The following is a 26,924-nucleotide window of genomic DNA, read 5'->3' as shown; positions in this document are numbered from 1 at the left end:
CCAGGTTGCTCAAGAGTGATAGCTTTATCGAATTCTTCTTCAAATTCCCAAGCCCATGAAATGATTCCCTAAGGAAAAGCATCAATATACAAAAGGTATTACTCATACGGGCGAAACCTCAAAGTAGTCAGGAGAGAGATGACAGCTCCGACCCAGTAATCCTGGGAGGGTAACCAGAGACCCTGTTTTCAAAGCTATCAAAACTCCGAGACTATCGAGCTTATTACTAAGGGAGAAGAGAAAAACACTCACACAACACGTATTCAACTCAGGGTGCGTTTATTTAACAAACCAAAATGTATATAGAAATTATTCCAGCAAATACTTTGACTATGGCAAAGTCTATTCGTTACTTTGTGGTTGACTGAGACGCTCCATTCTTCTCCTGCATGGCGAGATCCCTTTTCCTAGTATTAAACAATCTCTTGAAGTGGCCTTGCTTACCACAGTAAAAACAACTTAAGGCAAGCCCTGGATTTCTTGGGAAATCTCGGGAATTGCGCCCCCGATTTCCCCTGTAATAAGGGGACATAGCAGTGGCCCTGTCACGGTTCCTCTGGCGACAGTGCTTCTCCACCTTTGCCACACAATCAAAGATTTTTTTGTGGTCTTTGTGGCCCAAAAGGCGAAGTAAGAGGCTCCTAAACTGGTCACTGGGCACAGAGAGAACTCTCCACGGACGACTTAGTCATGGTTTCCATGGCCTTGTTAAGTTTGAAAACTTGACCCTTGAATCCCTGAAGCAGAAAAAACAGGTTCGAGTCAACAAACACCCTTTGACTCAACACAATTCATAAACTATCACAACTTCTCAACTCGTTTAAACTTCATTCCAAGAACTATAGACGTCATAACAATTCATGTCCCGATATTGACAGGGGAGCAAGCATGATAAAATTTACCCTTGTGTCTAATGTATACACAACGTATTCTACCAGCAATTCAGTAAGAAACGCTTGCTCCCCGTGACTACCCACAGCATAAACATACTCCGTCACATACAGAATACACCTCACCTCACCAGCACATGGCATATTTGACACGTCTAATGAAAGGTCAGCCCGGGCTTCACACGGTACAAATATTCCATGTAAAAAATATATATGGACAAACTTGGTGAATTCTGCCCTTGTGAATACACAAACACGGCTTATACATATTCCGTAAAAGGGATATAACCTGGTGAGCAGAAAGAATTCACCCCTGTAACTACACATGGTGTAAGTATATTCCGGAAAGGAATATGCCCGGAGAACTTTTGCCCCGTAACAACACACGGTGTGTACTTATTCCATAAGGAATATCCGGGAAAAACTCGCCCCTTTGACCACACCCGGTGTAGACATACACGAAAAGGAATGTACCCGGTGAATCCTCGCCCCTGTGGATACACACGGCGTATACATATCCCGTAAGAGGAATATTCCCGGTGAGAAAACGCACACATCCCCGTGGATACACACGGCATATAAATATTCCGCATAGGAATATATCTGGCGGATCCTTGCCCCCGTGACCACACACGGCATATACATATTCCGTAAAGGAATAATCCTGGTGTAAAAATATACTCGACGAATCCTCGCCCCTGTGACTACACACGGCGCATGCACATTCCGTAAAGGAATAGTCCTGGTGAGAAAAGTCACCCCTGTGACTACACACGGCGTATACATATTCTATCAAGAAATATTCCTGGTGAAAAAACTTATCCTCACGAATAAATAAATATATGAAGATAATCCACTACGAGGGCAAGAAACTGTCCCTTGGGAAAGAAAATCATTCACTCGAACTGCAAAAATTAGTAAAAAATTAGCAAAATTAGCAAAAATATAAATGTAATGGTTAAGTTGAAATATTATGTATCAAAAGCAACACTTATTAGTGTGTATTACTCTCTTATTTATCCTTACCTTACCTATGCTTGTACACTTTGGGGAAATAATTATAATGCTCCATTGTCTCAAATCGTAAAATTACAAAACAAAGCGGTTCGTGTTATAAATTATGTTCCTTTAATGGAATCAATAACTCCTCACTACTCATCCTTAGGCTTTCTGAAATTTCCTGATATTGTTAAACTGAACACGTGTATGCTCTTTTATGATTATTTCCACCATGATAAGTTTCCTAATTTACCTGTTTCATTAGTATCTGAACTACATAATGACAGTACCCGTAGTGCATCATCCAACCAAGTTGCAATACCTTCATTTCGAACTAATCTTAGGAGATTTTGCCCCAGCATTATTGGAAGTTTCTTTTGGAATAATATTCCGCAACCCATTAGAGACAAACCATCTTAAAAAATGTTTAGAAAAGCACTTTTACGCTGGTACCTTGTTCAATACTAATGAAAACATTATCTCTTTATAACTTTCTGAGCTATTTTGTCATTTTTCCTCTTCTTTTTTCTTTTTCTTTTTCTTTTTATTAATAATCTCAAGTTATACATAACTTTTAGGGGCACAAAATTAGTTTATCTAGATGTGCCCCTCTCCTCTCCTTCCAATATATAATGTAATTCAATTCAAGTGATGTAATTTCTGTTTTATGCGTTTTTTTTTTTCGTCCTTACAAAGCATTATCGGTTACTATTTATTTTCTTTACGTTATATTTACACATTTCTGTATTAGCTAGGAATTGGAGGAATAAAAAATAATAATAATAAAAAACTTGCATAATGCAAGAATGCCGTACGCAAAAGAAATCAAGACCAGACCTATAACATGTGCCCAAAGTAACGAAAAACAAAGAAAAAACCAATAAGGACAAAAAAAAGAAACACTGAAATTACCTCGAGTTCATTTTGTGCGTCGGCAGCATTATCCTGAAGGAACTTGAAGGGGTTGTGGAGCTGGCGACACCTAACCCGCCGCTTACACCGGAGGGTTTACCGCTTGTGGAGCTTGTGGAGCCTGTGGAGCTTATGGAGGGTTTGCTAACGGCTGTGGAAATTGTACTCCTGGCGCTGGTGCTTCAGCCATAATCGCAGAGAATTCGCGTGGGTCAAAAAACCTAGAGAGAGAGACTTCCTTCACTGCTCTGCTGGCTGAGACTAGGCACGAAAGGAGTGTCATTCTGCTTGAACTCAGTATTTATAGTCTTATAACACCCTCGTGCACATCACCAGGAATGTATTACTTTCACGTGTGTTTCACTTTGGCATATCCTGGGCGCGTAGACACGACGACGGAGTCACGCAAAACGGCGGCCATACTCCAGCTAAAAGAGGGTAGGTGGAAAACACGGCGCCGGGGTCCCGGAGTACGGGGTCCCGTGGTGTGGAAAACGCGGGGTCTAAGCGGAAAACACGGGGGAAACGTTTAATTCTTCGCCAAAATTTGAATCATTTCGCGAGAAAGAAAACCATTCAAGAGCCATTGTGCCGTGCAGTGGTTTTCTTTTGCATGAGGCGTCTATTTTATTTTTCGCAGTAACCTGCGTGAATTTTTGTTTTATAACAATAAATTAAGACTTAACAACAACAACAACAACAACAACCGTTTATTTGTACTCACAATTTTTAAAATAATTACAATAAACATTAAATTAGTATAGAGTACTGCCTGCCCAAAATAACCATAAGGGCTAAAAAGAATGCGCAGACATTAAGTTACATAGATTATTTATACAGTTATTGGTCGGTAACACACTTACACACACACACACAAATATAAAGATACAAACAGAATGGAAACTTACAGCGGAACAGAATATATCCTTATGAATTAATTAAAATAATTGTAATATTTAATATGAATCAATAAAGTGTATTTTTAATTTCTTCTTTAATTGAAAATCAAGTAATTTTTTGTCAGACTCATCAAGAGAATTCCAAATTTTAGGTCCCTGATATCTAATGTTGAAGGTTCCGAAATTAGTTCTGGTTTTGGGCAATGAATAGGATTGTTTGGAAGCAAGTCTTGTATTATAGGCATGAATTTCATTAACTGTAGTAAAATAATGATTGAAATCAGATGGCAATTTTTTATGATGGAATTTATGCATAAAGATTGCAATATTTAAGACATAAAGATCAGGGAGTTTGATTATAGCAAGATATTTAAAAATTGGACTAGAGTGAGCATCAAATTTAGAGAAGGTCATTATGCGCATGGCTTTTTTCTGTAAAATATGTAAAGGTTTCTGGGAGGTTGGATAAGAACTGCCCCAGGCGATAATGCCATAGATAAGGAAAGGGTAAATTAAGGTATGGTATAGATTAATTAAAATGTTTAGATTTGTAAAATAACGGATTTTAGACAGAATACCTATACTTCTTTTGATCTTTTTAGCAATGTAATTCACAAGACTTTTCCAATTTAGATGGGAATCAATAAAAATACCAAGATATTTGATTGAGTATTCTCTTGTCAATTCTTTTCTATTAATTGTCAACTTAACATCCTGTATTAATTTATTTTGTGGAAGATGAAATATAACAAAATTTGACTTATCTATATTTAAAGAAAGTTTATCAGCGCTTAACCATATATAAATGTTATTTAATTCCATGTTTATATTAGACTGGAGGGTGAGAAGATTTTTGTGTTTATAAAACAAGTTAGAATCATCCGCAAAAAGGTGGAAGTCTAGTAGTTTTGAACATTTATTGAAATCATTTATATACAAAAGAAAAAGTAATGGCCCGAGGACTGAGCCTTGAGGGATTCCACAGGATACTGGATGCAAGTCTGATTTTATGTTATTCAATACAGACTGAGACGAGCGCTACTTGCTACATCTAATTTTATGATCATAAACAACTCATTTTCCGTAACACTTTCCCCAGGAAATGTATGAAATCACATCTTTGGCCATCTAAAATTTCAAAATTTTCTAGGGGAACATACTCCCGGACCCCGTACGCTGGCTTGTCCCTTCGGGCGAATCGGGCCTCACAATAATTTATGTCGCCTGTTGTGCTTTATTGGACGCCTGTGAAAGCTTCTGTTAGAACCCTGATTAGATATCGGGAAGACACGGGTCAAGAGACTGCACCATGGCGACTTCATTAATCTGTAAGTCAGCATCATGATTAGAAATATTACTGTCATTTGATCGTTAAAAACACTAAATATACATGTCAAAAGGTGAATATGTACGGGTCCGCAAATGATCCCAGGACCGCAAATGATCTCGGACCGCAAATGATCCCGGACGGGAAATGATCCCCGATAGGGACCGCAAATGATCTCGACTAAAAAATAACGAATGGCATAGATGGTGGGATGGTTTGGATAGGGAATTGGCGTACGTGAATATCAATGTTCCTGTTAAAGCCATCTTATAATTATAATGGCTTACAAGTTGCTTTTTTTTTCATACTTTCGACTAAATTTTGTTGTAAACTACGATGTTATGAATATCACCACTCAATCATCAAAACACGACTTGCCTTGCATTTCTTTGCAATTCTCAGTAAAATTATGATCAGTGCAACATACGCTACATATCCTCCTTTGATAAACATTAATATATAGATTTAGGCCAGCCTAAAAGCGAAGCTCCTAGGCCGGGTTGTTCACAGCCAAATTAAGCTAACCCAGGAAAAGGTAGAATTTTGATTTGAGCTTTGTAGCTTTGCGTTGAGGTTTTCTGTATATTGTTTGGCCTTCTGTTTTGAGTTTTAATAATCACTATATACACAAAACAAAGCAGGAAAAAACATATGTATAGAAGAAAAAGTTACTATTCGGTTAATTTTTAATCCTGGGTTAGCGTTAACCGGCTTCCGAAATACCCTGCCCTGTTTTCAAAAGTTAAACTGAGATGAGCCCGCGATCCAATCAAAAACCAACACATGGTCAGCGGTCAACTTAAAAAACACGCGACCACGATGAGCTGTAAACTTGAGCCCGCGATATGGTCACGTGATAATGGTCAGCGGATACCTTGTTTTGACAGGTGTCAATTGATCATAACATGGATGTCCAGCATCAAAGAAGTACATGGTAAACCAAGGCTGCATGTCTCTGTCAACCTATTATTCAGAGTATGGCCGCCATGTTGCGCGACTCCGTCATCGTCGTCGTCGTCGTCGTCGTCGTCGTCGTGCGTACGCGCCCACGAGCAATACCGCTAGCTATGATAACCATGAGAAAATCAACTCATGGGTTTCTTTTTCTTTCCTACATGAGTATGGGGCTCCGCTTGGCGGCCTTTCTGGCCGCCGGAGCTCCGCTAATATTTAGGTGTTATAGTTAAATCACATTTTATCAGCCATTAACGCCACTCGTCTAAAGTTTTACACTAAAATCTAACCATGAAGCAACTATTAAGGAAGACGCTGTCACCTGAGTAGACCCACAAGACTACAACGCTTCATCACTCTGTAAAACACCTAGTGTGTAGCACTGGAAATTTGAACAAATTTATTTTGTAGTTTTTCCGTGGTCGGATTTTGGCTTTAATTCCTCGGAAATGACTACTTGAGTATTCTAAGAAGCCAAAATTCCAAACTATAGTTATGAAGTTCTGCCTCATGACCGAGCAAGGCCAAGGCTTGCGCTTCGTTTTGACAAGTTAGCTGTTTGATACTATCGCCACCGGGATTTCGAGAATGTTTACAAGTATGTGTTTTTCTAAGACTTCTAATTCAATAGATCGTCTTCACGTGACGCGTTTTTATCCTCATCAGCCATAAGAGGCGGCATATTTATATCTGTTTACAATTAGCGTGCTTCGTTTGGAAACCAGAGCATTTTGAATTTCATGGTTTTGGAGGTTGCTTGACACAAGGCTATGATCGAGTTTGTTGAAAAATATATACTTATCTGGTGATTTTGAGCCTTTTTAGAAGTTAGAGTATTAGGAAAAGTGCTTATATAAATGCTTGTTTGTTTAGTACTGATAATCAGTCGCCTAGAAAGCCAAAGTAAGTTCCAGATGTTTAATTTACACTATATTCCGGCCGCCATATTGGTGTACCACGGATGTATACGAACATGGCGTTTTCTTACTGGGCTCTGTAAATTTCTGGGAAACATTTACAACGAATTTCTGAAGTTTGGGGAAACGCACAGGCCTAAAACTTGGAGAAGTGTCTTATTTAGTTATCTTCTACAGCGTACATCACAATTTCTTAGCTTTTTCCATTGGTTGGTTTTCGTGTTATTATTATTTTTTATTACGTGACAGTGAAAACGATCTGTACTGACCGTTCGAAGAACAAAACAGCAACTGTGGAATATTTTTTGGTAAAATGATAAAACATGTTTTTTAGTTCATAATTTTTGTACATGTTTTCACCTTCCTCTGATACGAATCCATGCCATTCCTTACTTTTTGATCGGGATCATTTGCGATCCAATATGGCATCATTTCCGGTCCGGGATCATGTGCGGTTCAATTTGGGGATCATTAGAGGTCCGGGATCATTTGCGGTCCTGGGATCATTTGCGGTCCTGGGATCATTTGCGGACCCGTACAAATATGTGTGCGAAGACATTGATGGGGGGATCATGAAATTTATTAATAGCTATGAGGGGGATACTTTAATGAAATAACATTTAAATGGGGGATCAGCTAAATGTTACTGTCCAAAAATCCGAAAATTGTCCGCCTTAAAGTCAGAAATTTGAGCAGTTTTCAATAGTTTCTGTGCAACATTGCAGCACCTGCTTTCTGAGAAAACCCCAAACCGTCCGTTGTACGCGGCCTACTTTAGTTACGAAACCTCGGTAAGCAGTAACCGTCGTAAGCCTCTCTCGTGAAAACATGGCAAAAGTCGACCGAAAGTACTAACTACAGTTAGGTATGATGTCACGTAACCTGACACTAACCTAAGTTAAACTTTAGTTACCTTCGTAGATGTGACTGCAGCCACTGTGGTAGATGTATTCGACCATTACGTTCGTGCAGAAGCATATCACTTAGGTGATATGCTTCTGGTTCGAGTTAGTAGTGTTTGTAAATGAGCTTAAGGAAACATTTTCTTTTGGTTTAAGTGCTTTTTAACTTTTATTGCGCAAATTTCCAACGGTTTTCCATTGGTAAACCATTTACATAGGAAAGTTAATTAATTTATTCCATTTTTAACGCTTTATTATTAATATGACATAAAGTTCAAACGCGTGATAAAACAAGTGGTCTCATGTAATTTTGTCTGCTGAACAGCATGCTGTTAACAGAATGCTTCAAACACGTAAGTGTGATATAAGAATGATCAGGTAACTTACAATTCCGTAAAAAAAATTTGGTTTTGGGTTTCCAGAAACCACTACAGTGTACCAGGAGCCCAATAGGCTCCCGAGTGTAACCTTTTCACGTCTTATTAGGCCTCACGTGCAACGTGACTCCTCTAAATCAATCTTGCGTCCCCAATCGCAGTAAATAATGTACTGCTTAAGACCTGGTAATGTAGAAATCGAAATTTTCGTTGAATTGGGTGAATCTGGTTAGTCTCCACCAACGTTAAATACGTTATATGGGTTTTTAAAGTCAAGCCTCGTTTCCATGCTGTCATGGTTACATGACCAGCTGTATATTACTTAGGTGTGTCAGGTACACTTGAATGTTTCGTATGAGTAATTCTGATAACAATGTGTTGCCCTAAAGATGGTTTTGAGGCATTTAAAGGTCCAGCCTCGTTTCCATGCTGGGACATAAAAACGTCACATTTTGAACCCACCGTAGTGGCCGTCTGTACAAGTTACAGAATTGCCGACAACATTTTCCTTAGAGTCCCCTTAACACATCTGGACAGGTGGCTTGCTTTTTCCACAAAATTCCCAGGCAACTTTAAATCTTGACTTATGCTCCCGCACTATTATGTCAATTATCGGGTGGAAGCCACGCAAATAAATTTCTTCCGTGCTAGCGAAACAAGGAAATTCTACTCACGATCAGCGCTTGACCTAATGTTCTTCGCTCCGTTCGTAGCCATGTTTTGCTCACAAATAGCAATGTCCCGGATGTAATTGAATTTTATCGAGCGGGAAATGTCATGTCCAGACTTCAAGTCTTTAGCGACATCAAAGTTCAGACCAAATAACGCCAGCAGCAGCTAGAAATGTCTAGTTCATTGCACGTCTAAGCCCTAAATTGATGTGGCAAGAAGTTCTCTGCATTTCATGCTAGGTAAGATTTACAAGCTGCTGGCAGAGCAAAAGCAAATAAATAAATAAATAAATAAATAAACAAATAAGAATAAATTAATTAACTGACTAAAAACGCTTGATTCAGTCCTTAACACTGTTTTCATAAATCCAGACATACATGTTTATCAATAAACATCCGCGATGAAATATTGCCCAAGATCATTTAAAATTCGTTTAAACTTAAGAAAACGAAGACGTTTTCACCTTGACGGAACGTAAACGTCATTGTCATGTCAAGTTAAATGTCAGTAAAATAAAATGTGTAAGTACTGAAAATGAACAATTGGTCTTTAATTAAGAAAGGTGAAGTACAAAATATGTTACGTTAAACAAAGAGTTTCGCACGTATGGAGTCCGTCTGCGTATTTAAAGAGGGTCCCCTATACCTCTTCTGAAAACATCACGCATAAGTAATTGGCCTTTTCACGCATCACGAAAAATTCGAAAAACAGCTTCACGTTCAAAGAAAAAAGCAAGCAATCACGTTTCACGTAAAAATGCAAAGGCTAAATCATGTTTCACATAAAAATACAAAATTCTATTCACATTTCGCAAAACATACAATTACATTTAAACATTTTACCTGACATTACTGAAATGTGCCGAAGTAGATATAGTTGCTCATGGCCATATTTTGGTAATTTCAGACTTTGTTCTCGTCGATCAGCATGTCTAGATCTTTCGTGGCTTGGGTAATCGATAAAACCGTTTGTGGTAGAGCGTAGGATGACTATCCGCTACTGTAGTTCTGCTAGATCAGTTGATTCCACTCGTTTCGACTTCCACCTTAATCTCGACATACATATTAACACTTTGTTGACATATTTTCGTAAATATATCGAAGCGATGGTTGAGCAGACATCAGTAAAAGCCGGATGGAGTGTGGGCAGGTTTTACATTTAGTTTGGGGTAGTCTACGAGTTTAATGACGCTAAAATCTCCAGAAAAGTGAAAAAGTTTTTGGTTCACAAATCACACGTAAGTAAATGCATATTTTACGGATCACGAAAACATCGAAAACCAATTTCACGAGGACAGAAAAATATAAATTCCCGAATCACGGAAAAAATAAATCCTCATTCACTCTTCACGCAAAGCAAAAATGCCCATTCACGCTCACGAAAAAAGTATAGTGGACCCTCATTATTTCTAGACTCTCGACAAGAAATTGTTTTATATTTAGAAAATGTATAGCACAAAGTATAAGGAAATCAATTTTATCATAGCGTCAATCGTCTTCTTTATTATGAGGAAACTTAAGTACAAAGTACAGCGCTTTCCGGTTCAAGGCTGAAACAAAGGCAAATATCCAGAATATCATAAACTACAAAACTTGAATAGTTCATCATAAGAGACAAATTTCACACGAACTAATACAAACAATAGCTGCAATAGGATAAATATACCTGCTAATCACAGGCATGTTTCGCCATCACGAGAACGTAAGGGAAACGCTAAACCAACGCCTTGGCGCATCCGACATTTGGCGTTCGGAAAAAACACACCTGTCGCGCTTAGAGACTCTAGCCGCCATGAACGTCATGAACCGTTGAATGTGAATGAATATATCCCGTAAATGTTAATGAATATAATCGTGAATAAGAAATACGTCGTTAAATGTGAATAAATATATTTAATTGATGAAAACGTAGTTGTTGAATGTGACTAATTATGATATTTGCAATTTTGGGGTCACGGGGAGAATATTAGGGAATTTTACATGACGTTAGTGTTTTTATTGTTAATGTTTGTGGGCGCTGAAAGTTGGGAGCAGCCCAGTCCTCGCCGTGTCCTCGCCCAGTCCATCAGCTTGTGCATCTTTTGAATATTTGCGGAATTCCGTGGAAGAGAACAGTGGCCATCTATTTGTAAGTACACAATTTATTCTGTTGTCTCCATCAGTTTGTCTAACTATGGTTTTCTTTATTTAGAAATTTATTTCGTCTGTTTTTTGTGAAGTTTGGTTTCTTTCCATTTTGATGATAAGCTTACGCTTTAAAATTATATGGAAGTGACTTGAATGCAAGCTTAATCTTTTCTGTAGAAGGAAAATTTTTATCCTATTCCGGAGCGCGTCTGAGTATGCTCAGTTTTCTTCTGCGATTTACAGTTAAACCTGACCGGCAGCTTAAGTACACTGCAAGGTTTCCCGGCGCTTTATTCATGCCAGGTAAAAGAACTCGACTGTTACGTTTAATAATTACGAAAGGTTCGAAAGGGCTGTGATATTAACTGCTCAAAAAATTCTTTCTTACTGGGGAAGAAGTGAACGCTATGGTGTATATGTGTGTGTTTAGCAGCTAAAGTAGGAAATATATAATGATCAGTCAGGCTGGAGGTTAATGATCAGCGCCTCACATGCTGTGCTGCACTTGCTTATGTATGGAAACTCAGTCAGTGGTAGTTCAGCTCAATCGTGGTAGTTGTAAGTGTTACTGAGCAGCATGTGAATTAAGATGTATTTTTATTGAGCACTCCTACGATTGTGTGAAACCACTTCTGTTTTTCTTCTCTTATTTTTCTTTGTTGATACATTTTCATATTTGTTTTGTTTACAAAGACCTGTTACCAGTTGACGTTTTCAAAATAATTACAGTCAAACCTCCAGTTGCGACCACCTCTCGTAAGTGACCATCTCTCCTCAGCGACCAGTTTTCCGGAATACCAAAAGTTTCTGAGTGACCACCTCTTGTAAGCGACCGAAACCACTTTTAGAACTAAAAGTTTGAAATTTTCTTTTGTTGTTAATCTCTCGTAAGTAACCACTTGACAGATAATAGAGTAGAAGTTGGATAATAAGGTGTTGTAACTTTATTGCATTCCTGGGTAATACAGGAGATGCAAATTTCTCAACAGGAAGTACAGCATTTTTCTTGAAATTGACTTTTCACATGAATATAACATTTAAAACATGGGGTAAGTCTGTTCAGTTACCCTATGCTAATGAGGCAAAATTTTCACCCAATATGGTCTAAGCTCTCGTAAGCAACCACCTCCGTTAAGCGACTAGATAGGCTTGACATTTTTGGGCGGTCACTTATGAGAGGTTTAAAGGTAGGTTTTTTTGTGTAAGCGTGACAAATTTGCATGAAAGTGTGACTTTATCAACAAGTGTGTTACTTAAGCATATTTTATTTTGAAGTTTAATTTTTAAGTGACACTTGAGGAGGAACTTAATAATAAATTACAATACTTAGAGAGGAAGCCATATCAGCCTTAGCCGTACAAAACTTGTCTATGTCGAAATTTTATTAGAACAGTGTTGACAGAAGGGATTTAATGTCAATTCGTAGTGGGTAAATGATGAAAAAAATCTAACGACTGAATTTTTTTTAAAGAAGCAAAAACCATTTTTTAAGCCTTGTTTTTACCCAGCCCATTGCCATGGCAACAGCACACACCTTAGCCAAAATGCGAGAATAAACCCTTCTGTGGTTAACCTTGACTCTTGCAAAAAATGGGTGCCAAAGCATTAAATAGTTTAAAAGTAATGGTGAATTAGGCATAGGCACGTGAAAACTGTGTTCGGCCACCTTAAACGATGGACTTTTACACATTTTCCGAAAGGTCTTAAAAAGTGCCTCTTCAATGTGGTTAATTTTGCTGAGGGTGACATAATTTGATATCCATATGATGTCACAGCAAAAGAGTAAAAGTTGTTTCTGGTGTGCTGGGAGTTTGACTCAATCTCTTAAAATTTTGACATACATCAGTACATCATATAGGCACCTGAGGGGCAAAAATCATGATGTACCAAGAGCTTAATTGTCCAATGTTACATTTTATGTGAAATTCAGTGAATTTTGTTCAAACTAGAGGTCTGTAATAAAACAAGTAATTAAGACATGCTTTGTATTTAGTCATTTGAAATATGTCTTTTTCTTTTTCTCATTATAGATTCTGGTTTGAAAAGTCATTTCAGCCAATGGCCAATACACATGTCATTAAACGGATCTTTTGTCTTGTACTCTTTTGGTTTGCCCGTGTTAGTACAAGCAGAAGCAGTTACCCAGAGTTAAAAGTCCAAGAATTGCTGGTTAACTTGGTTTATGATAATATAACAAATAATATTTTTATTGGAGGTGAAAATGTACTGTTGAAGACATCATCAAGTTTGGTGGAACTTAGGAAAAACATAACTGGTCCCAAACTAGATTATATAGATTGCATCATTGACACAGAGTGCCCTGGCAAAGTTGCAAACAATAGAAACAAAGTGTTGCTGATAGACAACAAGAAGAGACGTCTGATAACATGTGGCAGTCTCCAACATGGCATCTGTAATATGAGAAGTCTTGATACCTTAGAAACACTAACAAATAGTGATAAATTTGTTGTGTCAAATGCTGCCTTTCCAGCAGTAGCATTGATTACACCATGGGGAAACACGCCAGGAACCTTTGCCATGTATGTTGCAACGTCATGGGATGCAAAATATCAGTTGTCAGATTTGACATTGATTGGAATCAGACCTGCTGTATCCACTCGTATTATTGATGGTCCTGAAATCTTTGCCTTTGCTGAAGAAAGTGTTAAGCAGAGTTTTTTACAGTTTCAAAAACTCAAGTATGAAGCAAAGTACATTTACGGATTTTCATCTGGTGGTTTTACTTACTTTGTGTCCGTGCAAGAGACTACTAAATCTTTTGAAAACAAAGAAAACCCAAAAGTGCTGAGAACATTTGTAATACGTCTTTGCCAAAAGGATACAGCATATTTGTCATACATAGAGCTACCACTGGAATGCCAAGGAGCCAATGGAACAAATTTCAATATGGCAAATTCATCTTATCTTACAAAAGCTGGAGATGGCTTTGGGCCTCATGCATCTGATGATGTACTGGTTATTACATTTTTTGAGTCTGCTAAAGGTTGGGATGGACCCACCAAATATTCTGCTATATGTATGTATCCAGTGAAAGAAATCAATGAAGCTATGATGTCTAACCTCAGGAATTGTACTAATAACGTTAATGCTGGTGAGAAATTTGGGCTTCCTTGGGTACTTAATGGAGACAAAAAATGTGCTGAACAGGTAAAAAATGTATAATGTTATCATACTTAACTGTGTATTCATTTAATGATTGCTTTATTGTCTCTTGGTGAGGCATGGAAAATTGTATGTTCTAGGGTTATGCTATAAGCACTTACCTCACGGGGAGATGTGGTTTTCTGCAGTGCAAGGGAAGGAGGAGACACCTACTCCAATGGTTTGGGGACAGGTATTGCTTGAATCAGTCTACAAGGAATTCTGAGAACCATGTCTTCCTGTCAGGTAGTCGCTTACCCTCCAGGGAAATATCATTTCTTCTTCACCCCTCTCTGACTGATATTCGCAATATTGGTGCAGAATTACGAAGCAATACTGCCAAGCAAAAGGGACAAGCCAGAATGATAACTAGAAACGGGCCATCCATAAGACCCTTGTCAATAATCAATAGACAGATTGGCTTGAAATGGCTTTGTGTGGAGAAATAAAGGACAAAGGTAGTTGAGAGGATTTACTTAAGTGTTATTGTCAGAGAAAACCAGGCAGGACCAAAAGATTGAGGTTGACAGTTTACCTTCACCTTTTCACAGTGTGAAAGCTGGTCACAGCTGTGGCGTTTGCCGCGGTAGGTGTTTGTTTCTCTTTGAGATATCACCACCTCATGATTTAGGCCTCTCAAGCGGCCTAAAATGGCTGAAATTTTGGGAACTTTAGGTGAGCGTAAAAGATACTTTGTACAAATTCCAGAAACTCTTATTTCTGTGCGATAATATTTGTCCCCTTATCAGTTGACTGAGACCTATTAGAGGTCTTTGGCCTTAATTCTACGCTTTTCATGAGGTGCTAAATATCGCCGCCAAATTGTTAACGTGTGAACAAAATTTTAGCCATTTTCAGCGAGTTGTTTCTCAATAGTGCAGCAGTTTACTTCCACAGAAATACATTTTTCTGATAGTCTTTTACACTGTTACATGTATCACTATCCAGTTTACTTGAAATTGGTATCCTACAGTGTACAGGCAAATCGGAGCAACTGCTCTCACAAAGTCCAACAGGGTCCAAAATTAACTTTTTTAGGCAGGCGCCAACTGGTGACTGAAATTTTTTTTTCAGTCGCCATATGGAAAAATTTGGTCGCCAAAAAGTGTCAATAAAATTTTCCTTCGCAGCGAAACGCAAACCAAAATTTTAGGTCGCCAGATGGAAAATTTGGCTCGCCAATTTTTCTTTTAAGAATCAGAACGAGGAGAACATGTTTGGTGCTGCAATGTTGGCGATTTTTCCACTAACGATAAGATTAAATATAAACATGCTGATTATTTATACACCTACCACTGAAAACCCACAACGAATGAATCGAATGCCGGTCATATACGCAGTCTCGTGCGACAGCCAAATGTTTCAAGTCAATTTTATACCTTCTCTTGTCTCTACCTTTTGGAGAAGAAACGTACCCGACTGAAAACTGCCGTTTGGTTCTTTGCTCAATGTGCAAAACGATCTTTCCTTTCCCGTTCTGTCAAGACGATCGACGGATTGCCATGTTGAATATTGAAATCTTCCACTAATTTCTTCGCGGATGTTCCGTCTCCACTTTGTAATAAATTACGGAAAGAGTTCAGGACATTTTTGGACACCACATCGCCTGAATAAATATTCATGGCGAAAGAACGCACGTGGCCGTCTGCGCCTGCAATACGTATGTTATGGGAAACCGCTGGAAAAACATGGCAGCGAAGCTTCTCACTGATCATAGCTGTGAAACGTTGTGGTAGAGTTATAATGATAGGAAAATCGGTTTTATACTTCAAAAGCAGCGGAAAGGTAAAAAGTAAGTGACCAATTGGTGGGCAGCTTTGAATTTTATTTTAATCGATTTGGCTGAAAATCTAAGTGTGTGTAATTATCGTGGCTTGAAATGGTTAATCGCCCGCTGGCGACCAGCTGTGAAATTCTGGTCGCCAGTGCAAAATTTTTAGTCGCATTGGCGACCAGGAAAGCGCAATTTCAGACCCTGTCCAATAAAATCATCAGTCAAATGAAAAATTCCAGCCAAATGTTTAGCAAAGAATATCACTTTATTCTGACTGTCTGCGATTGTCATCCATGAGTGACTGAAAGATCTGCTTAAAAAAGTCAGTTGGAATGCAGGATAGAATGTTTGAGCTGTGACATCGTTATTAACCTATGTAAACATTTCAAACTCACCAAATACTTGCCATTATTTTTGCTGAATTTTTAATGTCGCGCTACATGGAAAAACAAAATGGATGTTCAGTTCACTGGTCTTTTTGCTGTTGTGTTGAACAAACTGCATGTTAATAGTGAGTGAAGCTTTACCCTTAATTAAATTTTGGGACTTCTGGAAACCCTTTTCATCAATTTCTCGTTTTCCGAGGCATATTAGACTTGATTTCCGCTGCCCTCTCTTGTCCCGTCTACGTTCCTCCCAGAAGGGAGGCTGGACGTGTGAGCGGCAAACCATGTCTGTGATGTAAATTCATAATTTAATTTATGCCGTGCTCCTGGTTGCCAGAAATGTTATCTGATTACAACCTGGACAGGTCCACATGACACCTAAGACTTGAAATATTTGTACATTTGCTGTTCTCTTTTTTAAAATTTTGTTTTGCCAATCTAATTTGTTTCACATTGTTGCTGCAGTAAAGGGTTGTATGCATGGATACTGTGTTCTAGGGAAGAGTTTGTTTTTGAGTAGAGCAGCGCTGTTCGACTGTGGTTTAGCAAACTGGTCATGCATGTCAAGATCTGTCAAAGGTGACATGTTGGTCAGCATGGTTTCCGCTGTTAAGATGATACCTTGAAATTTGTATACCTGGCTTGTGATGTATGTTTAACTAGTTCGGTTGGCTTTACATGTGATTTAGCTCATTTAAAAAATTGATTTTGCCCTACTTTACTAGCGATTGGTGTCGCTATCCTTAAAGAGGGTAATACGTCCATTTGACTGACTTTTGTCTCTTGAGCTCAATGTTTAGTCTCTGTTGACTTGACTTGACTGGTTATCTGACGTTCCAGAACCAAAAGATTCAAATTTTCCAACCCTGTTGTCTGAAAGGTCATTGAACAACGTTAGTGGTGTTTCTTGTTCTGAATTTTAAACTTTTGATCTTAATTGTTTCTGAAGTTCTCTCGCATGCCATTTATCAATTCCGCATCGTCCGCCATCCCGCGCCACAATCTGAACTGACGAGATAATTTATGCCTGACAAAAATCTGTGGGTGGTTATCTGATTGGCTAAGACTAATGAAAGAATCCTCACACGTACAGCCCTGCCTTTGAGGGAGGAGCGTGGGCTCCTTTCCCTGAACAGTGGCACAGTGGTAATCGAGCCTAGAGGCATATTTACAGATTCAAAGGTCAGATGACCTGAGTTCACAATGTCGATCTTCCTTCATAGTTTCTCCTTGGTTTTGAAAACATAACTGTTCTTGCGGATCAGAAAAATCGGCAAGCAGTGCGGGTGGTGGGTCAGAGTTTCTTTAATTATTAGTGTACAAGTGAGATGCTTGAGGAAAGACATCAGAGGGGGAGTGTTTTTGGTGCAGCTGAATGTAAACAAAGAAGAAATTCAGGTTATGACTAAACTTCCAGGCAGGAGATGGGGGAGGAGGGGGAGTTGAAACTGAAAAGTCTTCTTTGGGGATCATTTCCAACCGACTTTTAGATGTGCGACATGTGACACTTGAGCACTCTCTGAATCTGAAAAAAGTTGAAATCTTTGAGTTATATCTTTCTTTTCTGATATACTTCAAGTTACCCACACAGATTCTTCCATAGTCACAGTAAACACGCAGAAAAACATGTTACAAAAGCTAAGGAAGCACAAGAATAAAGCAGCTACAATGAAGCTCGGTAGGAGCATGTAATGCCTGACACTATTTGTATTGATATATCCAGGCCAGGCGTGCCGGAGAGTAACTGTTGACCAAACTAGTTGTCATCAGCTGTCATAGGAAAGTTTCAAAATTTACGGCTCTTGTAAGGTCTATGCACAGTGGAACAGAATGTCCAAACAAGGCAGTCTGCGAAAAACTAGCTCGATCCTGCAAAAAATAAGAATCGGCCCAAAATGCTATATATGCCCTTTTTGCACGAAAGCCTTCAATTGTAATCATTCCCTGAAGAAGTCTCAGAGATGAAATGTGTCGGAAATAAACGAAAAGCTTTCAACTATAAGAAGTCTTCCTTTGTGCTGCTCACTAGTCTTCGTTAAAAAATTAAAAAATTCCAATAACCTTCCAAGCAGATGGGCTTAGAGGGTAGATCATAGATCATAGAGTGTAGAGCGTAGATCGAAGAGAAGCTGATAGAATGTAGAGAGTAGAGTGTAGATGGGCTTAGAGGGTAGATGGTAAGATCTTAGAGTGTGGATGAAGAGAGTAGCTGGTGGAACGTAGAGAGTAGAGCATAGATGGGTTTAAAGGGTAGATGGTAGATGGTACATACATACATACATACATACTTTATTGACTTTCCCTTTAGAGGCTTTTCAAAGACAATACAATAATAATTTAAAACTACTTAAAAACTCTAAGATTCATTAAGATTAATTAACTAGAATTAGGAATCTATAAAATCCTTAATAAGTTTACGTTTAAGATAAAACTTAAAAGCAGATACTTTCTCGAGAGTTTTTAGAGAGCTATCCATGGAGTTCCAGATACTGACTGTTCTGTAGTAGAACGTTCTCTGACCACTGGCAGACTTAAAAAGAGGAATGTTCAGCATTTGTGAACTTCTTGTGGCACGTCCGCTTATTTCTCCTCGCTTACTGAACTGGGAAGACAAATACTCCGGCAAGCGAGATGTTAGACATTTGTAGGCCATGATAGCGCTCCTGAAATATAACTGAGTCGCGACTGGTAGCCATTTAAGCTCTTTTAAAACTGGTGTGATGTGATCATATTTGTGTGTACTGGTCGCAATTCGAGCGGCAAAGTTCTGAATACCTTGTAATTTATTTATATTACTTTTTGATGTATTCGCCCACACGTTCGAACAATAAAAAAGTTTACTAAAAACTAAAGTATTTATAATAGTTAGTAGGGTGCATTTGTCAAAAACATGCTTTGTGCGGCTTATTTGACCGAGACAAGACATACAGGAGGAGACAGTTTTGGTAATGTGTTCGTCATAGGTCAGGTTCTTGTCCAAAATCACCCCAAGATCTTTAGCGGTGTGCTCCGGTACGAGTTCTCTTCCCATGAAGGTGAGGCTGGGAGTGTCCAGTCTGGAATGCATTTGCCTGCTGCCAAACACCATGAGTTTAGTTTTGCTTGGGTTCAACAATAAATGGTTGTTGGAACACCATTGGCCTATTCTATGCAAATCAACTCTTAAGTCAGCAAAGGCGTTTACAGTATCTTTCATTTTGAAGGATATAACTAGCTTAGTGTTGTCCACATAGCTCTGGACGCTGCAATTCTGCGGTGCTGAAGAAAGATCATTTGTGTAAATGCTAAATAAAAGTGGTCCCAGTATACTTCCCTGCGGAACGCCACAGACTATGGGCAAGGGCTCTGACAATGTTGAATGGATTCGAACCACAATCTCGTAGAGCACAGATTGAAGAGAGTAGCTGGTAGAACCTAGAGAGTAGACTGTAGATGGTAGAACTGATGTTGAGCATAGAGCATAGAGGGTAAACTCAATACAGAATTGTACCTTAAAAGGATTATTAAAATACTGTAAACCGTAATATTAATTAACACTTTAATATATATGAGATAATAAAGAAAGCCAATAAATTACAATTACAAAAATTACAGCATCACAGATGATCAAGAAACTCGCACTCGCAACCCAATAGTTTTTTATCACTCTACTGGTTTTTTAAGCCTCTAAGCTAGTGTAGAGAGTAGTAAAAAATTCTTGAAGTGATAAACTCGTAAATAAGGGGTGACAAATGGTCCTTCAAAAACTCTGGGTCTCGCAAACTTTTAGTCAAATTTCATGGGTCTCGCAGTCTTATTTTTTTAGCAATTATGTGCAACTCGCAGTCTCGATTTTTATATGAAGCTGTCTTGGAGTCTCGATTTTTCACAAGGCTAAGGGTCTCCAAGTCCTGATTCCTTCATTTACCTCTTTTTATTAATGACTTCTTTTCATCACTTGATATTGAATTTCAATGAAGCAACTTACAAATTTCCGACAAAAGTTAATCCTAACTTCTCCTAAACTGTCTGAATTCCACAAAAAGCTACAAAACCTACCGAAACATCTGTTTTGGTGCCAGAAAAATGGTTATTTTGTTCTAGGATATCATAACGTAGTGTGTTATAATTGAATTTCCAGTTCCAGCCAGTTCAAAGAAGCTGGTTAAGAAGCCATACAATCTCATTCTAGCTCTTAACTAAACTTGGGGCTTGAATTTTCAGAGTCTGAACGTCTCGCGCTCGCACTTAAAACACTTTGGAATCTTGGTCTCGCAATCTAAAAAGTTAAAATGGCTCGGGCTTGTAAAGAGAGATGCTTGTCTCGCTGTCTTGCAAAGTATCTCATTTACCATTCACCACCCCTTAAATATGTAGAATGTAGAGCATAGATGGTGGAACATGGAGTGTAAGAGCTCTAAGAGCGTAGCGCGTTGACCGTAGAGGGAAGAACATATAGGGTAGAGCATAGTCAGGGTAAACTCAATAGAGAATTGTAAATTGAAAACAATTATTAAAACACTGCAATTCCTAATAACACTCAACATTCCCTAAGAGATATAATATTTGTTACAATAACTATACGCCACTACACCTCTAGAGCTCTACGAAAATTTCTACGCCTAATCGAGCTTCATAAAATGGGCTGGGTATAAAAGCAATTGGTGATTGCTAGGTATATTTGAACTACTAGTGAAATAAATTTAGCTAAACTGCCATCAATGCAGAATTTCCTTGCTGTAGGACTTGGCAAGAAAACTTGAAATTGAAATTTGGTTTGTCAAAAGATTGCATGTTCCTACACAATTTGCTTCCAAAATTCTGCACAATTTTTTTTCTTTCTTGCACCCTATGAGAAAGCCAACTTGGAGGAAAGATATTTAATTCAAGTTACCGAAAGTTCTTATCATTATAAAGTTGGAGACATATGTTGCGTGGTGTAACAAACAAGAAGCATGTTTTTAATAAGCTATGAGTACTAAAACATTAGTGAGTTCCACAGAATAATTGTAAGCTTAATACTTGCTAAAGCTTTAGAAATTAGACAAGAGCATCTTCTGGATGTGATTGTATATTAAATTTATGGCTCAACAAATTTTTGGAAAATCTAGGCAGGAGGGGGGTCTTTTGCCTCAGAAATTCAGGCAGGAGGGGGGTCTAGTGCCACTTCTACCATTTCTTAAAATAAACACATAACCTTGCTTTCTGACTCAAATGTTCCAGTTTGTTTCAGAGTAAGCAAAGTATAGCTAACTACAGCTCAAATATTTTCATTATACTAGGTATTTGGCATGAGGTATTATGTATTAGGTATTTTTAGCTGAAGAATTTTCTACTGTGGATAGATAAAGATTATCTATCTATCTGTCTGTCTGTGTGTCTGTCTGTGTGTCTGTCTCATGGCCGTCTGCAGGTAGAAAGTCTCTCTGACACTATAGGGGAATCCTTGTTTACAATATTTGCCTCATTAGCATGAGCAGCTTGGTTTTTGATGGAGGTACAAGAACATTTGTTCTGACTATTGAAAGGTCATAATACAGTTATCTCTGCCAATGAATATGAGTCTGATGTATTGAATACTTTTTGTGCAACACGGGTTTAAAAACTCAAAATTTTACAAAGAATGTATGAGCTCATTAGCGCTTTTGCCACCCAGAAATTTTGCAGTTTTTGAAAGACAATATCTCCTTGAATATACACACAAAGAACTAAACATTTCACCATGTATTAAGTTTCACTAGCTCTTTAGCTGCCTGGTGTCGGTTCATATCTAACATGTTTCCTTCTGAAAGTGAAGAATGATCATCGCAGTAAATTTTCCAATTTAAGCAATTGGAAAGAAGAAGCCTGAAAAAAAATCAGGGCTTCAACGGGATTCGAACCCGTGACCTCTGCGATACCGGTGCAGTGCGATGCTCTACCAACTGAGCTATAAAGGCACACATTGGGAGCTTAAATTGGAAAATTTACTGCGATGATCATTCTTCACTTTCATTTACAACCGCAGTTCAAATATGAATTATTTCATATATACTTCACATCATTTCACTCCTCACAGGAATATATGAACTCAATTAATTGACCTCGCTCCCAGTGTGTGGCTTCATAGCTCAGTTGGTAGAGCATCGCACCGGTATCGTGGAGGTCACGGGTTCGAATCCTGTTGAATCCCTGATTTTTTTCAGGCTTCTTCTTTCCAATTGCTGAAATTGGAAAATTTACTGCAATGATCATTCTTCACTTTCATCTACAACCGCAGTTCAAATATGTATTATTTCATATATACTTCACATCATGTTTCCTTCTGTATGCAAAGTCGTATGCAAATGAGCAAAAATGTAAACAATGACGTCAGCATGAATCCCCTTATATCAAATGCACTTGAGAATCACCACAAATTTCCACTGTCACCAATGCTCCTTACATCCAAAGCTCAAATTGAATGGCTTCCAAGGCTCCAACCTGTCAATGTTGACCGTAACTGCAAGTTTTCCAAATGTCTTTTTCAACTCATTTTGTATAGACAATAGGTTATGTCAAATTGCTATTTTCATGTTCCTCAAAGTGGGCAAAGGCCAGGCTTTTTAAAGGCTTTGAAAGTTTCGAAATAAAAAAGCTTTTCTTGTTTAGTCTGTTTCTTTATTATACAAATCAGTGACACACTTGGCTATTGCCTTGTGTACCATTCTTTTTTTCTCACCACATTTTGACGTCATCTATGATCTATTACTGAACAGATGCACAGCAGCATAGAATCTATTTGTTAAACCCTGTCTCAGTGTCAAGCACATTCTAGTTTATCTTACAATTATCATAAAACCCACCCATTCCTACAACCTACCTCGGCCATTGTTTGCTCAAAAATTAACACCTTACTTGCAGGTTATCAGCTGGAAGTAATGGTAATATTTAATGTGTAAATTAGCTGCAGCTATATGCAGATGAAATATGAAATATGAAGTTTGTTTCGATGGTAACTTTTCTTTTTTTATCCAGGCTGATAATGCCATGGTGTGTTTCTATTTTTAATAGACTAGTAAACCAACCATATCAGATGACTTCTGTCCTACAAGATCATTTGCCTTCCATCCATTTCGTGGAAAAATGCCTTTATCTAAAAGAGCTGTGGTGCAATATGACAAGGGAAGGCTAAGTGCTATTGCTGCAATGCCATATCAGAATCATACAGTGATGTTTGTTGGTACTGAACATGGTCAACTGCTCAAGGTATGTCTACTATGGTGAAAAACTGACTTAACTTTTGTTTGCAAAAGCATTGAAAGGAAGAATCCCTGTTGTGTGTAATATTTTGCAAGGTTGTGAAAGACTATCTTCTTTTGAGGAAGGTTGAAAAAGTCCTTGTATTTGTCTTACAGGGTAAGTTGGTAGTGTAAGGAGAAATAGGAGTAGGCTTCTTCCTTTTTTTTATCATTGCCATTATTACTGCATGTTCCACACTCCTGTAGGCTCAGTATAGGTAAAATTCATACTGTCCCTTCCTCTTTAAATATATGATCTTTCATATATTCACTTGAATTCTTAACCATCTACGGGTATATAACGAACTCACAACGTGATCAGCTCCCAGTTGACTTGATAGCTCAGTTGGTAGAGCACTGCACGGGTATCGCAAAGGTCACAGGTTCAAATCCCGTTCAGGCCTGAATTTTTTCAGGCTTTAATTTCACAACTGCTTAGGTTGTTTATATAACTGCGATGATCAATCCTGTCTTCATATCTTTCTCAGCAGTTCAAATATATGATCTTTCACATATTCACTTGTGAAGCAATTTTTGTTGACTGAATAATTTATTTATCTATTTGATGTAAACAATTTGAAAAGGCAGGTGAGATGCAAAAGAGCATTTTGTCATCTACAAGGTGTGTCACCCTTATCCAGCCCACAAATTGTAGAAACAAATAATGGCCACCACTCAAAGAAACCCCTAAGAAAAATATAAGATAATAATAGCACGTGAAAAGAAAAAAATTAAAAGAATTGAAGGACTTGTGGAAAATTCAGCTGATTCTAAGAAATTTTGAATTTTAATTCAAAATCCACTTGTGTTTTAGATATCAGTAGAAGATGGTCAACAGCAAGTTGAACCTTACAGTAATTTGCATATTGGTCCTGATGAGGTGCTGCAGATAATAGTAACCAGTGACCAGAGACACTTGTACATCTTGAGTAAACACAAGGTATTGAGTGGATAGCCGTATAAAACAATTTTTATTGTGTAATTTAATATGTTAAATGGAGGCTAAGTGAAGGGGTTTGTGGAAAAAGACCCTAAGTGACATCAGATAGACTGCAAGATTCTCCTTGCAAATTACTTTTCACTTCCCTCTATGAACAAGGAGAATTCAATATGAGATCAAAAGTCACTTCTTTTTTTCCATGCACCCGTTCAAGTGTATAATTATATCAAACAGCGTTATTTCCTAAAGCTAACAGGTTTACATGGCATTATAAAAATCCTCAAACAAACTCAGTATTGCTCTCTTGCACAAAGAGTAAACATCCATTGTGTGTCATATGGTAACTTTGACAAGATCTTGTATATGCAGACGAGGCATTTTTATAGTGTGCAGTACGTGTACGTTCCTATTGGTGTTGGATGCTTAGTCTACTGTGATAAAATTTCATATATCCAGGGTTTGAAATTGTTACTCAATGGGTGCCAATGCGACCAAACATTGAGTGTTGGCAACCAGATATTAAGAACTGCTCTCCAGCCGACCTATTTGACTAACAACAGACGGATCGAAACCCACCAATGACTGATGACAAACTTTACACAAGTCTTTCAGCCAATACCATCATGGCTATACTGACCAATCACGTTCAACAGACCAGACTTATAAGGTCATCAACTGACAAACACTATTCACTTGACTCTGAAGATGACTTCTGCTCAGGTTGTCGAAACGTCAGTCACCAACAACAGTTCTTTTCAGAACTACACTCACCCGGACGATCACACTATATGAACTAAATTGGTCATGTGCTAGGCAACCAGTGAAAAAAGCAAACTGATTGAGACATAGGCGTATGGGCACCTTCGGACTTGGGGGCGGACCTTATTGCCTGGAAAAAATTACACAATGCCTGAAAGCATGTGTTGTACAAATGCACTCAAATCACAGTAAAAACAAAAACGTTTGCAATTCTCACGTCTACCAAAACTATTATCATTCCAGAATTACAGTGGAATCTTGAGTTTTTGAACCTTCAAGGAAAACAAAAATTGGTTAGAAAAATTGGATAATTTGAGAAATCTGGGGTAAAATTACAGTGTTAGACTGAAGACAGGGAATTAATTAGAGCAAAATACACCAGTTTGTGCACCAACCACATTTGAGGAAATTGTAATTGTTATGATTAGGCAAGTAATTTTGAAACATTTCAAGTGGGCTTTCATGTGTATAACATGTTTCTGCAATGCATCATTGAGCAAATTTAGGGGCAAATTTCCTTTGCAATTTGAAGATACAAGGGAGATAATGTGTACTGTAACCAACAAAATCGTGTTTTCTATGACTTGAAATAAGCTTATTTTTTTAGAGGTCTGTTAGTCTCCAGAAAATTGCATGGGACAGCAACAGTACCATATAAATTATCGCTGAAGCAGCTGGGCAAAGCTCCATTTACAGCCGGTCAATTTACCTGGTGTCAGGCCTGTAATGAAACCCCCAGGTGCTTATTGTTTAGTATGTGAAATATCATTATAGTATTCCATAAAAGAGCTCAATTGTATTCTTTATTCCATATACAACTGTAATCATACAGACATGGACATGGGCTGGGTGAACTAATGATGACAATATAACTATAACTTGCAAAGGTGACAAGAATACCAGTTGAAGAGTGCAGCACCTCTTTGTCCTGTGATGACTGTGTCAGACCTAAGGATCCTTTCTGTGGCTGGTGCACGTTGTATAACAGGTAAAAATGGAGAGCTTTAATATTAAAACAAAGTGTCTGCAAGTTTGGAGATACATGTAAAGTGTAGGAGAACCCAGATCCACCACTGTCCTGAGACCATTCATTTTGTTAAACGGGCCAGTTCACCCCTAGTTTAAGTCTGTCTCATGCTCTAAGTTGCCAATTTTTGTGTGTACAAAGCTCTCATTAAGTTGGCAACCAGAAGTTTGTCTGTTTATGAGAGTCATGTGATCAAAAGGAATTCTACTAAGATGACTGGGCACCGGTTTAGATCCTATAGATGAGAGGATTGGGTGCTTTTGTGTACCATTTATCACTTTTAAGATATCCTAGGTTTCAGTTGCCAAGGTAGGTATTTTTCTTTTATAACTTGTTTTGAGATGGGTACGTTGTTTGTTTTCATGTATTGAAAATCTATCATGATTTATTCTTCATAATTTCATATTTTAGCTTATGCTTGATCGCATGTCTGTTAGCCTGCATAGCTTGGTGGTTTAAGCAATGTGAGCGCGCTGACAAAGCGGAAAAGTCACAAAAACGAGCGGCAAAGCCGCTAGCGAGGAGCCTGGGAGGGAGACAATGAGCGGCAAAGCTGCGAGGGACCACCTGCCAGGATGACCTACATTTTTTATTGCCACCCCCCCTGCCGCCCCCTTTTACATTTTTGACAACCTGATGATAGGTTGATGATAGGTTTTGTCG

The 26,924-nt window shown here is 38.2% G+C and overlaps 1 protein-coding gene and 1 pseudogene across 4 annotated transcripts in view; one reads left to right on the top strand and one right to left on the bottom strand.

Annotated features, from left to right (window-relative positions):
* Positions 1-262: 262 nt before the first annotated feature.
* On the bottom strand, positions 263-5,171 carry LOC149103179 (uncharacterized; annotated as a pseudogene). Its single transcript, XR_016202142.1, has 2 exons — positions 2,802-5,171; positions 263-737 (listed from the first exon to the last, which is right to left on the bottom strand). The product of XR_016202142.1 is annotated as an uncharacterized LOC149103179 (transcript).
* A 5,709-nt stretch (positions 5,172-10,880) lies between these two features.
* Positions 10,881-26,924, top strand: part of LOC110057154 (plexin-A4-like) — a 160,904-nt gene continuing 144,860 nt past the window's right edge. For 2 of the 3 annotated variants that reach the window (XM_089272848.1, XM_089272846.1), the window contains exons 1-5: positions 10,881-10,976; positions 13,006-14,143; positions 23,309-23,503; positions 24,350-24,475; positions 26,122-26,222. In XM_089272848.1, the coding sequence (XP_089128974.1) occupies positions 13,034-14,143; positions 23,309-23,503; positions 24,350-24,475; positions 26,122-26,222 (1,532 nt within the window). In that variant the 5' untranslated portion in view covers positions 10,881-10,976; positions 13,006-13,033. Of the gene's footprint in view, positions 10,977-11,218; positions 11,279-13,005; positions 14,144-23,308; positions 23,504-24,349; positions 24,476-26,121; positions 26,223-26,924 lie in introns of all 3 variants that reach the window. The other variant, XM_089272847.1, reaches the window with a different exon arrangement.

Source organism: Orbicella faveolata, unplaced genomic scaffold (genome assembly GCF_042242905.1).
Source record: "Orbicella faveolata isolate gen_17 unplaced genomic scaffold, um_ofav_v1 contig_35, whole genome shotgun sequence".
Classification (NCBI taxonomy): domain Eukaryota; kingdom Metazoa; phylum Cnidaria; class Anthozoa; order Scleractinia; family Merulinidae; genus Orbicella; species Orbicella faveolata.
Note: the sequence above shows the minus strand (reverse complement) of the source record. Positions and strands in the feature narration are given on the sequence as shown.